This window comes from Xenopus tropicalis, chromosome 5 (genome assembly GCF_000004195.4).
Source record: "Xenopus tropicalis strain Nigerian chromosome 5, UCB_Xtro_10.0, whole genome shotgun sequence".
Lineage (NCBI taxonomy): Eukaryota > Metazoa > Chordata > Amphibia > Anura > Pipidae > Xenopus > Xenopus tropicalis.
The window spans coordinates 32,905,128-32,923,544 of NC_030681.2; the positions used below are offsets into that span (position 1 = coordinate 32,905,128).

The 18,417-nt window shown below is 44.9% G+C and overlaps 1 protein-coding gene across 4 annotated transcripts; it reads right to left on the reverse strand.

Moving 5' to 3' along the window:
- Window positions 1–6,312: 6,312 nt before the first annotated feature.
- On the reverse strand, window positions 6,313–14,275 carry otx1 (orthodenticle homeobox 1). 4 transcript variants are annotated; one of them, XM_031901604.1, is made up of 4 exons: window positions 14,171–14,275; window positions 11,924–12,150; window positions 9,869–10,020; window positions 6,313–8,114 (listed from the first exon to the last, which is right to left on the reverse strand). In XM_031901604.1, exons 2-4 carry the CDS (start codon window positions 12,018–12,020, stop codon window positions 7,353–7,355), a joined length of 1,011 nt encoding a protein of 336 aa, XP_031757464.1. In that variant the 5' UTR covers window positions 12,021–12,150; window positions 14,171–14,275; the 3' UTR covers window positions 6,313–7,352.
- Between the last annotated feature and the right edge of the window lie 4,142 nt (window positions 14,276–18,417).

The following is an 18,417-nucleotide window of genomic DNA, read 5'->3' on the forward strand; positions in this document are numbered from 1 at the left end:
TTTTGACTACTTCAATAACATCTTCTTTCTTCAACTCCACTGGCACCATGCTGGATATGATAGCGGCTGATGGAATGAAATATCTTTCTTGGCTATGACTGGCTATAAACAGCAAAAAAAATTAAAAAAAAATATATCAATCACAGATTAGCTAAGCTAAGGTCTTATGATGTTAGTGAAGTTGTTCGCACATGGATAGGAAACTGGGTTCTAAATCAGGTAGAGAGGGTGGTTGTCAACTAGTACATTCTCTGCTTGGAGTAAGATACTTAGTTGGGTCCTGCAGGGTTCTGTATAGGTCTGCTTCTATTTGGCTTGTTCATTAATGATTATGGGAAGGTTATTGTAAGTAATGTATCCCTGTTTGTAGTAATAAAACAGCCTAGTTTTCAGAATGGCTGAATGGATTCCAAAATTAGAACTTTAAATTGCATAAAAGTCATCAGCCAATCACTGATTGCCATGTCATAACCCTGGCCCCAACATCATAGACTCACCCCTGAAATGTTGCCTGCCCCCCAGGCAACAGTGTCGATAAATGTAAGGTCATGCACCTGGGATGTAAAAATATGCAGCCAATTATACCCTAAAGCTGGCCATACACGCACCGATACTATCGAACGAAACCTCGTTTCGTACGATATTCGATGCATGTATGGCATGTCGGTGAGTCTACCGATATCGCAGGAAGCTTCTGATATCGGACGACTCGCCGATCGGCCAGGTTAGAAAATTTTGATCGGGCACCATAGAAGGCGCCTGATCAAAATCTCCCTTCAGAGCTGAATCGGCAGAAGGAGGTAGAAATCCTATTGTTTCTACCTCCTTATCTGCCTGTTTCAGCCCTGACTGTGTGTGGCGGATCTGACGATGTTTCGTGCGACCGATGGTCGCACGAAACATCGTCAGATCGCCACGTGTATGGCCAGCTTTAATGGGACTGCACTAGGCAAATCCATAATGGAGAAGGACTTTGGAGTCCTTGTAGATAATAAACTTGGCTGTAGCAAGCAATGCCAGGCAGCAGCTGCAAGGGCAAACAAGGTTTTGTGCTGTATTAAAAGGGGTATAGATTCATGGGAGGAGGGGGTTATTCTTCCACTTTACAGAGCGCTGGTCCCATATAGAATATGCTGTGCAGTGTTGGTCTCCAGTGCTCAAACAGGATTTTATATATATATATATGTAGGGGGATCATATATATGTAGGGGGATCATATATATGTAGGGGATCATATATATGTAGGGGATCATATATATGTAGGGGATCATATATATGTAGGGGGATCATATAAAAAATGCTCTAATGTTTTAGAAGAAAGCAGGTTCCATGTAAATATTCTAAAAGGGTTTTTTGCAGTGAGAGCAGTGAGAGCTGTGATGTGAAATTCCCTTTCTAAATCAGTTATATGGATACTTTAGATGGCTTGAAGAGGCTATCTAATAATGGCTTTTCAGCATGTGAGGGAATACAGGTTTATGGGGGATAGCTCTTAGTACAAGTCCAGGGACTGGTCCGATTGCCATCTTGGAATCAGGAAGGAATTTTTCGAAGAAAGGTTTTTTTCCTTCCTCTGGATCAACTAGCAGTCAGGCAGGTTTCATATAAACATAAAAGGTTGAACTTGATGGACAAGTCAGCCTAACTTACTATGTTACAATGTCACCTGGTCTAAAAGGTTCAGCTTTGCTTCCACCAGGACATAGTATTTAGTTAACCCAAATAACCAAATAAAAAAAAGACTTGAGTTTGGCTGAATCTGGGAGTTGATGCATCACTATGTGGGACACTTCTCTGCTGACTGACTACCAGTGAGAGTACCCTGCGTGCCTTCTGCCCAATAGGCATGAGGAGTGTTACTAATCTACATGTGCATGTAATGTGTGGGTTCCTTTGGGGGGTTTATTCCAATAATAAGTTGCATGGACTGCGTATAGGTGGTGTTTTTATTTGCATGTCTGGGTCCCCATGAGTAGTACCCCAGGATATTGGCCATCTCTTTGGCCATGGTGACTAAATAGGGTTTTTTTCCTAATATCAGTTCTGTTCCATAGCTAAAAAGTGCAATATTAAGTTATAAATTATATTACTTAAATGACTATAAACTTCTGAAACGTAAGAGCTATAAAGCGTTCTATGGAATATAAATAGTCAAAGGGCTTTGGGTGTGTATGGGGAGTAAATCAGACATGAAATACAATGAGGCATCCTTTCTGCTCTAATAACCCTGAGCCTAAATTGGCAGAAAGGTGCAATTTATAACATTATCTAAAGGCACAAACTGCTTTTTAATTTAGATCAATTTTTATTTTCTCTTTATTGGCCGTTTAATGGTGACTTTATTTAACAACAAAATGAAATATTGCTCATTATCTAACAGCTGCAAATGGCATTGTTATAGCAACCAATGAGCGATTAACTCTGATCTGCCCAGTGCAGTTGCAGGGCTGAAAGCTCATACCTGTTTGGCTGCTAGAGAGGCCAGTGACTCAGGGAAATGGCTGCAGGATTCCTGTCCCTGTGATGGATGAAGGGACAACAAGGGTTTTGATCCCCCGACATTTCTTTTTCTACATGTCATTTTATAAATAATTCTCCTTTCTTTTTTTAATCTCAAGTTAGAATTCGTCATAATATTTTCAAGAATCAAAGTTCTATAGCAACTTCATTTTCCCTTTGTGGTACTGATCTCTGACCTCTGTTCTCTTCCCAAGAACGAGATTTCTGTATACTAATTATAACGAAAATATCAAGCGCTTTGTAATGGGAAGATTAACAGCGACTTCGTTTTGCATCACGTCGCATACAGCAGCAGGAGCTCTGGAAACCTGTGGCTTCTGTAAGAGCAAAAATGACTCCAAACACGTTAGATAAAATGAAGTCGTTATAGTAATTTAAGTTAACAACTGAAGGCTGTGTGTTATAAAGAGAAAGAGAAATAGTTGATGAATAGCGACACTGGTATTTACTGCCGGACGAAATTGTTTTATTCGTATGTTTATTTGTTTACTCGCTGTGGGCTGTTTATTTCTCTGCGACAGGAGAGCAGAAATACTGTGTAATTCGAATAGCGATGTCTGTGCGTTACAGATCAGCGCCGCTGCCGCAGTTACACAGAGTTCTCTGGAAAGGGATACATTGTTGCGTCTTTGCGCTCTGTTGCAGGCGATTAAAAACGCAGACTGATCGTATTATGGACTTTATTGGCGATATTGTTTATGAAACAAGGAATATGTTCCTGCTTGGTATCAGAGAACTGATGAACTTTTCTCTCATGTAACAGGGCTGAGGCTGCGCTCAGTTCAAAGACTCTGTTCCCTTGTATCTAATATAAAAGCATTTATTATATTTTAATTATTAAACGTTAACAGATCAACTGAGGTACATGCAAACTCTTTGTCAGCTCATGTGGAATTAATATCTTTGTATTTATGTTTAATGTCAGGTAATTGGATCTTAACTGCTGGGTGGAACGTCCTCAAAACTAAAGACTTTTAAAAATGTTTTAAATCAATTTATTAAACGAACAGAAAAGGTTGCAGGTCAATTCGCTCCTACAGATTACTTGGCAATTGATTCTGGATTGGTTTCCGCAATTTTCTTTGTCCCTCAACAGTATCAAAAACAAATATATATAAATACTACTACTACAGACAATAATTATCCAGATTTAATGACACGAAATTAATTATAAAGAGGTAAAAGAGGCACCGATATAGAAGCTAAATTAATTACTATATCGAATATCATCTGATCTAAGCTGCTGCAATTAGATCACAACCACAGCTAATGTTACATTCTATTTCCCTCAACTGCAATAAAAATTTGTTCTACATTTTATATAGAGAAGTCAGTAGTTTAATCCCTGTGCCACATTGGCACCGTTTGCCCTGGTCCCTGCATTATTATAAGAATCATCATCCCTGACACTTATTTCGTTTTATGAGTATGTTTATTATCAGTGCACAAAAATAATCATTACAGACAATTTGCTGGGACCTGCACACATTTGCTGATCTGTGTTTATTTGTCACCCTGCCCACAAATAAATCGCCCCATAAAACTCCGCAGCTCGTTTATAGAACTTTAAGAGATTTTATGAGCTGCCGTTTGAATCTGTTTGCAAATCTCCCAGCGCAACCCCATAATATACTGAGAGAAAACGAATTAAAGGGATTATTTGGCGGAGATTTGAATCTTTTTGTGCTGTTGTTGTGTTTTGCAACTTCCACGGCTGTTTGTGTTATTTCCTTTTGTAATTACAAATGTTGGTGATTAAGTTCGGTGCCTGCTGCTTGCTGCAGGGCTCTGGGGGGCGGGCAGGTGGCTCTCTGGCTGGAAGGGAAGGATCACCCCATGAACCCTAGGACATCTAAGAAGATCACATAAAGAAGCCTCAAACCCAGTTCTACACCCCCCACTCCCTGCTCTTATTGAGTCCTGGCACAGAACACTCACCCAGGGCCTGCTGGCTGCTGTGATGGCTGCACTTCCTACACCTAATCAGCCTCCTGCTCTCTGCCTGCTCTCTGTCATGTGAGTGAATGGGTGGAAGATTTAACCACAAGAATTTTAATTAAGTTACTGTGAGAGACATGGCAGCTCTCTCCCTCCCCGCCCCACAGCCTCCCTAGCTGGCAGCCCATGGCACACACAGACCTGGGCGAGTTAAACAGAAAGTTTGCTGCTGGACAAGAACATGAGCAGTGGGGGGGGGGGCGAATATTCTGCTTGTAGCCAAGCGTCTATGTACAATGTACCAAGTAGATCGGGCTAAACCTGTACATTAGCGCATCAGCCCACAGCAATGGCACTGTATAGGCACACACACACACAGCCATGGCACTGTATAGGCACACACACAGCCATGGCACAGTATAGGCACACACACAGCCATGGCACTGTATAGGCACACACACACAGCCATGGCACTGTATAGGCACACACACACACAGCCATGGCACTGTATAGGCACACACACACAGCCATGGCACTGTATAGGCACACACACACACAGCCATGGCACTGTATAGGCACACACACACACAGCCATGGCACTGTATAGGCACACACACACACAGCCATGGCACTGTATAGGCACACACACACACAGCCATGGCACTGTATAGGCACACACACACACAGCCATGGCACTGTATAGGCACACACACACACACAGCCATGGCACTGTATAGGCACACACACACAGCCATGGCACTGTATAGGCACACACACACACAGCCATGGCACTGTATAGGCACACACACACACAGCCATGGCACTGTATAGGCACACACACACACAGCCATGGCACTGTATAGGCACACACACACACAGCCATGGCACTGTATAGGCACACACACACACACAGCCATGGCACTGTATAGGCACACACACACACAGCCATGGCACTGTATAGGCACACACACAGCAAGAGGACTGTATAGGCACCTGCACAGCCATGGCACTGTATAGGCACACACACAGCCATGGCACTGTATAGGCACACACACAGCCATGGCACTGTATAGGCACACACACACACAGCCATGGCACTGTATAGGCACACACACAGCCATGGCACTGTATAGGCACACACACAGCCATGTGTCGTTTTAGGGTGAAGAGCTGGAAGGAGTGGGGGAGTCGGGGAAAATATGAACTCATGAATGAGAAATCCCGGATTCCGAATAAACCCCTTTTATATTCGCATTCGATGATCACGTTTCGTTATACAAACACGGCCCCCAGATTCCACTTCCAAACGCAACTATTTATCTATTTGTCCTGCGATAACACGAAAACCCAATATATTCGTAGCCTTGTGGCCCGAATGTGATCCTTGTATTAACTGCAAAGATGACACGATATAGTAGTTGCGATAGTTAGGTCCTTACCAGACTGCATTCGCGTTTTAATTCATTTGGTATATTATTGATCCTGGAATGTGACTGGCGCTAATTGAGGGTTTAATATTTGTTAACTTTACGGATATACCGCTGATTTACAGCAAAACCAAGAAGGATTAATAAAAACCTTCACCAGAACTGAGGCGATGATTCCCTTAGCAGAGCGTTTCCTGGCGATACTGGTGCGACATTTCTCTAGGCGCAAGAGCCAAGCAAAGCTTTCTGTAGGCGCCAGGGCGGCCTGGGCACACAGGGCACCTTATTACTTCACTGGTTACTGTACTGGCTGATAGGGCCTGGCAGATTTCCCTGAGACCAGCTAGACAACCTGGCACTCTTGACAAACAGCGCCTAAACACACAGACTTTGCATTCACAACTAACAATAAAGCGACACCATAAACTCACTTTCATTAGTTTGATTTTTATTTGAAAGGATGGGGGGTATGTAGAAATGACTTTTCCTTACATCGATAGCCATTGTGGAGCACCAAATGTACAAACAGAATTTTCCTCACCTACACAGGGACAAACAGAGCCAAATTTTCAGTGACACAAATGCAAGTGCTGCCCGGACAGAATGTAAGAAAAGCAGGAATAGCGGTGACACTAATGGGATTGAAAGAAAGTAAATGTGAGTGACAATACACATACTGAGAGCTGTCCCGTTAAACAAACGTGGGTGCGATTTCCCAGTGACAGACAAGTGTGGACTCTACACAAAGTGCAATAAGCCAGACTCGGGCGAGCACATTCTCAGGAACACGGGGGTGCATGAAACTTCATTCTTTTTCAGTCTCCAAGACTTTGTATTTAATAAATAGAGTGGGGAAACGCCACAACATCTAATATGCAAGAGGTTTGGTCTCCAGTAAAGGGGTTATTAATGGTGGGGCTGTAGTTAGAAGTCCGGAAATCAAACCAATAATATAAACTAAAAATAAAGGGTCCTACAAACGGACCTAAATAAATATGTACATATTCCAGCCGCCTGGGCAGCAAGAAGCTAAATGAGTCCTACATCATATAAACCTCAGGGGAAGGGCTCTATACAGACTGGGCACAACACACCTGCCCCTTGCACTTTATAGAATGAGAAACTTTGGGTTAAAACATTAGATTAGCCACAGGTCCCAGGGCTGTACTGAGAGCACATCAAAGGCAGACATTTGTCCAAATCCCAGGTCCAGACAGTGAATAAATAAAACCACTAAATGGTGAAGAACACTGGTGGGATATCTATCCATTTTGTACAGGCACAGTTAATTCATATATTCAGAATTCTAGCCCACAAGCAGATTAAAAAATATATATATTGTTCATTCATGTCCTTCACTCCAGCTGGAGGCAAGCCTGGCACAGCACTTCCACATATACTTTATTCATATATTTATATATATATATATATTTAAGAGGATGGCAGGCAGAAATGGTCTCTGATTGCTCACAAGACCTGGAACCTCCAGGAGGACTGATCTTTGTAGTCCAGACAGTCGGTGGAATTAAAGTTGAGTTTCCAAGAAGACGCTGCGGCTTGTTCCTTATAGTCCAGACAGTCAGAGGAGTTAAAGGGCAAGCCTGTGCCGGTATAGCCCTGGTGATGGTGGTGGTGGTGGTGATGGCTGGAGGTCTGGCTCAGGTGGTGATGATGATGATGGTGGCCAGACATGGAGGAAGGGGCCATGGGGCTCAGCTGGTGAGGGTGATGGTGAGAATGCATTGGTGCCAGGTAAGAGCTGCAATCCACCCCGCTGAAGTAGGAGGAAGAAGGGGCAGGATAGCCCTGGGTGTAGCCGGCTGCCTGACTGTAGGACATGGGGTAGGAAGCTGCAGATGAGGAGCCAGAGCGTTGCATGCAGGAGGCGCTGCCTGTTCCCAAGGGGTCGGGGCCAGACCCAGGGCCAGTGCCCGGAGAAATGGAGGCCGGGCTCCAGATGGAGGAGGCTGTGGAGGTGCTGCCATTCAGCGGGGCTGTAGCCAGGCCGGGGTTCCCGGATGAATTGGAACTGGAAGAGGAGGACGAGGAGGAAGAGCCGGAGCTGGGCACCGCGGGGGGAGTGAACTGGCCGCTGCTCTCCGACCCCGAACTCTCTCTGGCCGGGCTGCACTTCTTCTTGGCCGGTCTGCTCTTCACTCCCGCCCCGCTGCTGCTCTGCTGTTGCTGCTGCTGCTGCCGACACTTGGCTCTGCGGTTCTTAAACCAGACCTGCAGGAAAGGCAAAAGGGAGCGGATTAGGCCAATGTACTGCAAGGTGGCCAGCCACACGGCCCAGCACCTAACTGCATGGCGGCCAGCCACACGGCCCAGCACCTAACTGCATGGCGGCCAGCCACACTGCCCAGCTCTAATCACCAATATACACAATACTGTATATCTAGTATAAATAAATTTGAAGCAACTGGACTTGTTTAGTAATCATTGAAGACGTTTCACTACTCATCCGAGCAGCTTCTTCAGTTGAACTGAAGAAGCTGCTCGGATGAGTAGTGAAACGTCTTCAATGATTACTAAACAAGTCCAGTTGCTTCAAATTTATTTATACTAGATATACCATGACCTGCATGAATGAAAATCTACATAGACACACAATACTGCAGTCATTTGTACTTATTTCCTAAATTTGACTCTAGCCCTAGCAACCAGATAGCAGTTCAATTACCCTAGCAACCAGCCAGCAGATTCAAAGTCCAAGCCTGACAAAAACTGGGACCAATTCATACCAAATGGCACTGCCTACATCATATTAAATGTTAATTTCATGGGAAACTACGGCTTCAAAACTTTCGATTTTGTCCGGTAAACTCATCTGTACTCGGTTAGCTGGGGCTGCTGGGAATAAATATCACACAGGACACATTTAAGATGGCACCCCTAACCCAACTCACTTAATTCTCTTACAAATAATGTCTTTTACATCCAAATACCAAAATAGAATTTAAACGGAGAACACGCCATTGTGGTCTATTCCTACATAATTCTACTGCACTGAATACAGAAAATGGCGGTGGATAAGCCGACTAGGCCCCTTTCTGCTAAGTTGGGATCTACCCCTGAATGGAGCCACGCCCAGCACTCGGGAGCTACAGGTTTTAGCCCCACCCCTCTCATTCTGGCGGGAAAGCGCACTAGTGTTGCCCCTGCTGCTGCTGCTGCCTAGGGGAAGGGCCCTGTGCTGTTCGTACCTTATAAAGCTCCCAGTCAGAAACCCGATCCGGCAATTAAAATAGCTCAGTAATCCAGGAAAGGACAGTTTCATTAAGACACACAATACCTGCACGACTGGCACACACAGCTGGTAACAATGCGGAGATCCACCCACACGATCCAGCAGGGTTCAGCAGGACACCCCCGGATCGTGTGCTACAATGGTTTGATCGTATTGCATAAAACTCAAGCGCAGGGCTCGGTGCTCCCCACAGTGCGGGGTTAGTTTGCTATTGGGGCCGCAACTACAGGAATGAAATGTGCAGCGGGGAGCCCTGCCCGGCTTTGGGGCAGAATAATATTACACCCAGTATTGTACTTTATCGGCTCAGCACAATCCCAAAAAGTATCCGTAATATATTATGGCAACCCAATGAAAGGCAGCAGTAACTGACTAAATAGGTTTCATTAGCATTAAGCAACACGGAGTATCTGTGTTTTTATTGAGAAGTACCTGCTTCTCGCACTCACTCTCCTCAGGCTCTAAATGGTAACAGCGCCCCTAGTGGCCGGATTAACACTGACTGGTAGGAATGAACGCAGGCGATTTTGCGCACCTTGGACTAACCAATCCGTGTAACACGATTGCTGCCTGTTGGGTGCCATGTCCCAAGGCCCTTTCCTTCTTTATCATTGTCACCCAGTCCCTATAAAGCCACTAAACTGCCCCTGGGTGCTGAGCAGTAGAAAGCCGTGTATGATGGGAGACTAGGGACTAGCAGAGATAAGGCGCAGTTCAGAAGTTGGCCCCATACCTGGACTCTAGATTCCGGCAGGTTGATCTTTAGTGCGACTTCTTCGCGCATGAATATGTCCGGGTAGCGAGTCTTGGCGAACAGGGCCTCCAGCACATCCAGCTGCGAGCGGGTAAAGGTGGTGCGCTCTCTGCGCTGCTTCCGCGGAGTTGCTGGGGGGACAGCGACACGGTCAGTCATTGGCCAATAGCAATTGTACCCACTGTCACCCTGTATAACAGCCCCAGCCGCCACCACTAACACCATTTTCTTGGGACCCTGACACACTGAGCCATACTAAATGTTATTTGGGGGGTGATCTTAAAATGCTGTTTCCCTTCATACCTGGCAGCTCAGGTTGCACCAACACCAAGCAAAGATTTGTTTTCTCTTATATATGGAATATTCCTGTATGCATTGTAATAATACCCCGTGTGTGCGTGTGTAAAATATTACTGTGTGTATTGTAATGCCAGTGTGTGTGTGTATTGTAATGCCAGTGTGTGTATTGCATTACCCCATGTGCCTGTATTAGATTACTGGTTATTTCATCCACTCACATACATACATGGCTGGGGGGTGAGGAAGGATTGTTTTGCCTTTATATTTACACAGGCTATCAAGGTTAAAGGAGGATGCAACTCATAAAATACATTTTTCCTAATTAAAAAGAAATGGCAATTCTAAATCAACATTCCAGTAAACATTGAAACTCTTCAGATTTCCTAATTAAAGCAATTACTATTTCTCTCTTCTATTCCCTTCCCGGTGGTTCTGACTTTTGAAACAATGTTAACACCAGCCAACTGGTAACACACCTGTGTAGAAACACGCACATTGTGCTACATTGTTTCAAGAGACACCAGCAAAACTACTTTCAATGGCAATTACATTTCCAAATAATAATTATAAAACAAAACAAAACAAAAAAAACAAAAAAAGAGGAAAAGAAACCAATGCGACTTTTTAACGAATTAATTTCGGAAAGTTTCGTGGGTATTTGTTTCTTTCCCATAAGGCAAAATATTTTTGGTTTGTACCCCGTTTAAATTTAGAAATACTCTGTCAAAAATAAATTCCTAATTGGATCTGATATAAGGAGCAAGAGAATTGGAGGGGGTCAATTCCCCACTATGTGACTGAGAATGTAGCTTCAATGTTCCCATTCCCTAATGGATTATATTCACACAGTTATAGAAATTGTGTATTTAAAATTTGTAATTGTATTTTTGCGGAGCCAGAGCAAAACGCATGTGTGAAAGTTAGTCCCCCCCCATTCTCTGGGTGCCGAACAAATAAATACGAGGTTTCCTTGCACCACTAATTGTTATAAATGTTTATACATATATGTATAAAATATTATATTTTATAAAATCGAATAGAATTTGCGCTGCACTTCTGGGCGAACCTACAGGGAATATTCCTGCCATACAGCTGGAAGTCTGTAGTGCAACTGCAGCCCGCAACCACTCACTGGCACAGGATTCCCAGCACATATGGGCAGAAAACGTTTAAACAGGATTGTGCGATAAAGGAAAGGTTTGGGTGTTTGTTATGCGACTGAGACCTCCCCAATCACATCAGAAAGTGCAGTTTCCCGAGGAGCACCCCCAGGCCTTTCCTTGTGTGGCCACTGACTTCTGATCCTCTTACAATTGCCTGGAAGCCAAAGCTTTAGCCAAAATTAAGTGACTCTTCCGCGGCCTTTAATTAGCACTGGGCCCTGGTGGCTCTATGGAATTAGCATTGCACTGTGGGGAAATCCCGGGTACAGGGTTGTGTCTCTTCAATAAACACATCGCCCTTCTATACACTTCTTGCCCACAACCAGACCCGTACCTGCCTCCCCAAGTACCCCGATCCTCATTATTTACTGTGCCAATACAAACAGCTGCTACTAAATATCTGCAACTCTTACTAGCCATATTTCCACATTTGTTACAATATGCCAGATAAAGCCTGTAACAAATATACAGTCTAACAATTAATACAGTTGTAACTAATATACAGTCGGTAACAAAATATGCGACTTTTAGCCAGTTACATATTGTTGTCTGTCGATTTTTGGGGGCTTACCTGGGTATCCCACAGACGGATGCAATAAGTCCATAGCAGGCCCCGTTAGCCCCAAGCCATTCATGCCATAGGGGGGCTGTTTGAGGTATGACATCATGCTCAAGGCTGGACAGAAACCCCCCAAAGTATCCACAAAGGCAACTCCTTCCCAATCCCCCGACGGGAGACACAATCGGGTTCTCTCTTTCCTTCCCCGCACCAGGAGACTCTGCCGGGTTCTGCAGTAACTAAAACAGGAGATAAATCAGACGATTTCCTTTTGGTTAATACATTTACACGATGAATACAGTAAGTATAAATAATTCAGTAAAAATCGCTCAGCGCCCCGAAAGCTGCACAATTTACAACTCCTTTTATTTCTCACTGTACCTCAGATTAAAGTGAATATTGCGCTTTATTAGTTAAAAGTTAATAAATCGCACATAGCGCAGAGCTGCAGAGAGAACAGGCACACAAACAGAAACCCGTGCACCCAATGGATCTCTGTAGTTTGGCTCTTCGGCTTATTCTCGGCATATACCTTGATGGACATTCACCTCTAACAATCGCCTTTATATAAAATCGCAGAAAGCGGCGGGACAACAGACTAAACCATAGGTGCTGCTGTAAAAGGAGTTTTCAGACAAAAGAAATAATACCGATCGGATGGGATATTATTCATTATAATTATCAGACTGACTAACAGCAAGGCCTACTTGTGCTCACTGTGCGCAGTTCTATTCAGTCAGATGCAGAATCGCAGGAAAAAAGAAGCACACAAAGGTGTGAGCTGCCAAACTGATCAATTCCCAGTGCTGATTGCAGCGACTCATTATACATATGCGCAATTTTATGAGATTTAAGGCGGCCTAATTTGTTTTGTAAGCAAACTTTATTTTTTTGCAGATGGGATCTATTGATAGGCTAATGAAGTTTCTTTCTGCACAAGCTGGCCAATCTACAATCCCCCCCCCCAGTTAGCGCTAATTAATGGAGATCCCTGTACAAATACCTCATTAACATAACTTACTTGCACTGTGCGGCCGGGCAGCCCCAGAATGGGGGTAACTAGGAGGCGGCTGGGGGGTCACTACAATAACGCTTTCCCAGGTATATTGTACAACTTAATGTGTGCCGGGGCAAGAGGAGTGTAATACACACACGTTTATATACTGACACACAAACTTCTATTTGAATTAAAGCCATAAGTGACACAAACAGGGAGACAAGTCGCAACCCGCTAATAACACACAGGAATGGGACCAGAAATAAGTTTAGAGAATTGAGTGGAACCCAAGTAGGATAGAGTGCGCCACTTTGCGCCCAGTCACCTGGCCGCTGCCTCTGTACATCCCTGTGAGGTTGGCCGGGGGGGAGCCACAGGACTGGCCGGGGGGGAGCCACAGGACTGGCCGGGGGGGAGCCACAGGACTGGCCGGGGGGGAGCCACAGGACTGGCCGGGGGGGAGCCACAGGACTGGCCGGGGGGGAGCCACAGGACTGGCCGGGGGGGAGCCACAGGACAAGCAAGTGGAGGGCAGAGTTCGGCAGTGCCTGTCAGGCTGGTGCCAGCAGGGTTGGGTTCGGCCCATGGGGATGGGTTCTGGCAGCGCTGAGGTGCAGTTGTATAATCCCGGGAAGGAGGAGGAGACGGAAAACAAACAAACTTTGCAGGGGGAAGAGAGAACGATCCGCACAGCAAACTGCACATCCCACGATCTGATACAATTTAGGGGGAGAGTCAGGCCTCAGCCCAACGCTCAGCTCAGGCAAAGGCAAGAGTGGGAGCTGCCAGGCCGCCTGCCTTTATACACTCCCTGGCCCACAACCAGTCACAACCTGGGATTGATTAGATAAAATCCTTCTCAGAGGCACTTACAGAATCAGTCAAATTCTCCATTGCAGTAAAACTCTAAGCAGGGAAAGGGGCTGCTGGGAGCTGTAGGGAGAGGGGCTGCTGGGAGCTGTAGGGAAAGGGGCTGCTGGGAGCTGTAGGGAGAGGGGCTGCTGGGAGCTGTAGGGAGAGGGGCTGCTGGGAGCTGTAGGGAAAGGGGCTGCTGGGAGCTGTAGGGAAAGGGGCTGCTGGGAGCTGTAGGGAAAGGGGCTGCTGGGAGCTGTAGGGAAAGGCTCACTGGCGGCGCAGGTTGCGCTCCCACCCAGATGCCAAACTAAGTGAAGTTCTGGTGCCAAAAGGGCAGAGTAAAGGGTGAGGATTTGAGTGCAACGGGAGCCCAGCCCAGGGAAATGGGGATAAATCAAGTGATTTACCTGTCGGAAGAGTCGCACTGTCGCGCCGGGCGCTTTAGCTGATTGGAAATGAGAACTGATGAAGATTGATCACCCTTCTCTGGCCCTACCCCTTGTAAGTGAGCGATGGGCGGCTACGTAAGCGAACTCCCCGGCCAATCCGGCGCTGAGCATTGAAAGACCGACACGCTTCGTAGCCAATAACAAGGCAGACGAAGAGTTTTCTAACTCACGCCCCTTTGCCTTGCAGAGAACAAGCCCAGGCTCCTGGCTCTGAGCGGAGGGAAGAGCAGTGACACAGAGTAAAGCGGAGAGTGTTTGTTATTAGTACATAGATAAGAATTAACCAAACAAATCCCAGGCGCAAACTCTCTGCTGCTCTTCCTATCCAATTTATAATGATACTAATATTAATAACAGAAATCATGTGATGCTGATAACTTTTCCAGCTCTTTTGCCCCTATGCCCATAGCAAGAAGGTGTCGGGGTAGAAAGGGAACGTTTTTATGGCGATATTTTAAAGTTTGAAAATAATATATTTCATGCTAGAATTGATTTATGAGACGAATCTGAATTTCCTACTTGCTGTATTCTTGCTATTCCTTATCTGCTGGAAAACAAGGTTATTGGAGGCAAATGATTCTTGTTGTAAGTAATATGATTCGATCATTCCTGCGCCTGGTAATTGGGCAGATTTCTACATAAAATATTGCAATTCCCATCCAAACACAGAATTAGGTCGTGCGATATAGTAAATGCTACCGTGTTTCCTCAGATAACACTTATCTAATTATCTGTTATCTCACAAAATATATCCGCTACAAATTGAGATTCTAAACTATAATAAAAAGTGATCTTATTTGCAAATAAATCTTTTATCCATCGTTAGACAATGTGTTGCTTTCGTTTTGTTTTTACAAATCCCCAGCGACTGAATCGATACAAAATCGCAGGCACCTTTTTCTGTTACTTAAACTATTATTTATTATTCTTTTAAGGTAAAACGGTAGCTTCGCCATTTAGTCGCAGTTCAAATAATTAGCAACAAGTGCACCAGGAAGATTAATTTAGTACAAAGTCCGTTTGCCAGCTACAAATGAAATATGAATTATTCTTGTGGGTCATTTGATGAGTGCGACGTCGTGCTGCTGGAGTTTGGGGCCCAGGCTAAACCTTTATTTATTTACCTTTATTGTGCACAGAGAAAACAAGAGCTCCAAATGCTCCTCATAATATAAATAAATACTAAAAAAAACTAGGGGAAACTTTAAATCCAGTGACTGGCACAGGAAGGGTTAAAGGAAGCCTTTTGTTGTGTCCCCAAATATCTAAAAACCCCACATCTCGGGCTGATTGAGCAGAAGCTGAATGCGAGTTGATGTTCAAAGGGAGTCACCGGCACACAAGGAATATGACATTGTTTTGTGTGGGGACAGGGTCAGGGGGGACCCTTCAAAGGTGCAGTGGGGACTGGGGAGCGGATAATACAGTCTTTCTCAAGTTCCCCAAAGTCATACCCCTTTTATATCGCTATTCTTTGATTCCTACTCACTTACATTAAAGGCACCGCCGCCAATGACTCCTCATCAATCCGAAATTATTCAATTTATTAGATATTCATTAGAGTTTGCCAGTTCCAAAGTAAATGAGATGTGTACATTATATTTATTTGACACCGCAATTCTAAAATCAAATATTAAACGCGCACATATATACCTATATATAATAAAAACCTAATATATATAAATATCTCTGTATAAGTATCTGTATCTATATCCGCAGACAAGGCAGATATCAGGACGGCGTGTTTATGCCTGGGATCTTACCACTAGCTCTATACAAGTGAGCGGGTATCAAGTGGCAAAAGAACCTTTTTGTAATAAGAGTATTTTGTCTAATCCCAAATTGCAGGCGAATTTTCTTAATGCCTCAACCCATAAACCTCGGATTAGGGAAGTTTAAAAACGAGGGGGGAGCAGAAGGGAGAAACACAAAAGTTTAGTGTGTGTGAAGCAGTGCGAATTGTAGCAGGATTGGTGGCGGCTGCTTAGCTGGATACATAAGGGCTAGATTAATGCAGGACAAGGACACAGCAAAAGGGCATGTGCCTGCAATGAGTTGTGTATTTGTACAGTCTCCTTATGCAGCAGAAAAATGTTTATTCCCACTGCGCTATTTATGATGTGGGTTGGAAGCCATTGCGCCTTTGCGCATCTTCTCAGTGCAGAGATCCCGCTGGCGCTCGGAATTTTCTGGGAGATGATGATCCAGTAGATCGGCTCAGCTTCTCATCTGCAGGCATGAGCGATTCTCAAAAATCTGCAGCTCTCCCCAGGGGCTCTTTCATGTGCCTGGGCCTGGGATGCGGATCATGGCTCATGAAGTTTCCAAATTGAAGGGGCAGAGCCCCCGACTTTCTTTGCTTTTGTCCTTGTTGGTTGGGGGCTATTTATGCGACACATAATTGTGTTTGTGAGCTCCAGCAGAGAGAAAGGTAAGGGACCTGCTTCTGCGACTCAGCTGGGAGTGGGGATGCAGCAGGGAGCCGGACCCAGGAGGGAGAGGTGCATGGATTCACTTTATTCAAACACCCACAATCAGCTTCTCTAGGAACTTTCTCTTCCTACAGTGAGAGCTTTAGGGGATTCTGTCGCACCATTCACTGACTCACTTCTGCCTGTTTTGTGCCGTGTACACTGTACCTTCTGCTCATTTTTGTTGCACTATATTATGCGATTTTTCTGTTTTTTAAAAAAAAAACTGCGATATTAATGGAAAGAGAGAAAAAGATCTGAAAAAGGGGAACGTAACTTGCAGCTTTCTAGGAAACTTAATGAGCCTTTTCATGTTTACAATTCTTAGTTTTAATTAACTCTGCCATTTTATAAGCGAAAAGCATATTATATATACTCATTGCAGGATAGAGGCAGCCAGAGAATAAATAAATATATATATATATATATATATATATATATATATATATATATATGTGTATGAAAAAACTATTCTAATCCAGCAATGTGTATATATCCATATCTATAAATATATACTTACACACACACACACACACACACATATATATATATATATCTATGTTAATTGATATGTACATATTTGTCTATCAACTAAATAGTACACTAAACTAATACTAACCTATATATAGGATCTTTTTTGGAAAAGGGTATTTACACACACATTATATATATACACACACACACATATATACATCCGCTTCTGGAGAAAATACCATTTTCTAATTGCTAGATTAGATAAATACGCACATTTCAGAAAAAATATATATTATATATATTTATCTCAATTAACTTTTTCTTTTGCAAAAAGAATGCTGGATTATTTGGAATTCTATAATAAATTGATAGAGATAAAGAGACGAAGGTTCTGCAGGGGGTGAGTGGCTGTGTGTAGGAGGGGCAGGAGAGGGTGCCTGACTGGGTGCAGCTGAGGGTGCCTGACTGGGTGCAGCTTAGGGTGCCTGACTGGGTGCAGCCGAGGGTGCCTGACTGGGTGCAGCCGAGGGTGCCTGACTGGGTGCAGCCGAGGGTGCCTGACTGGGTGCAGCCTAGGGTGCCTGACTGGGTGCAGCCGAGGGTGCCTGACTGGGTGGTAGCCGAGGGTGCCTGACTGGGTGCAGCCGAGGGTGCCTGACTGGGTGCAGACGAGGGTGCCTGACTGGGTGCAGACGAGGGTGCCTGACTGGGTGCAGCCGAGGGTGCCTGACTGGGTGCAGCTTAGGGTGCCTGACTGGGTTCAGACGAGGGTGCCTGACTGGGTGCAGCCGAGGGTGCCTGACTGGGTGCAGCCGAGGGTGCCTGACTGGGTGCAGACGAGGGTGCCTGACTGGGTGCAGCCGAGGGTGCCTGACTGGGTGCAGCTTAGGGTGCCTGACTGGGTGCAGCTTAGGGTGCCTGACTGGGTGCAGACGAGGGTGCCTGACTGGGTGCAGCACAGTTGCAGCCGATCCCGACAGTAAATAAAATGAAAGTAGGAGAGGGCCGGAAAGGCTGCAGCTGCCAGAATGTATTTCCCACTCACTGGGAAGAGGCGGCGGCAGCGGAATGGAGTTGCCGGATTGCAGAATGCACTGAGAGGGAACATATGTGGCTCCTAAATGAAAACTGTCTGATCTCTCCCTCATACGGCCATTTGCTCTGTGGGCCGCGTCCAACTGTCTCCTCTGATCTCGTTAAAGTGTATGTGTCGCTATCAGCGATGGGAGTAAAGGCAAAGTATTGCTTAATTGGCCCACA

What these genes read in the sequence shown, in the direction of transcription:
- otx1 (XM_031901604.1), bottom strand. Translation starts at nt 12,020, where the DNA reads ATGATGTCATACCTCAAACAGCCCCCCTATGGCATGAATGGCTTGGGG. An exon ending in TCCGTCTGTGGGATACCCAG is followed by an intron (nt 10,021 to 11,923) that starts GTAAGCCCCCAA and finishes CTGTCCCCCCAG; the next exon opens with CAACTCCGCGGAAGCAGCGC. An exon ending in TGCCGGAATCTAGAGTCCAG is followed by an intron (nt 8,115 to 9,868) that starts GTATGGGGCCAA and finishes CCTTTCCTGCAG; the next exon opens with GTCTGGTTTAAGAACCGCAG.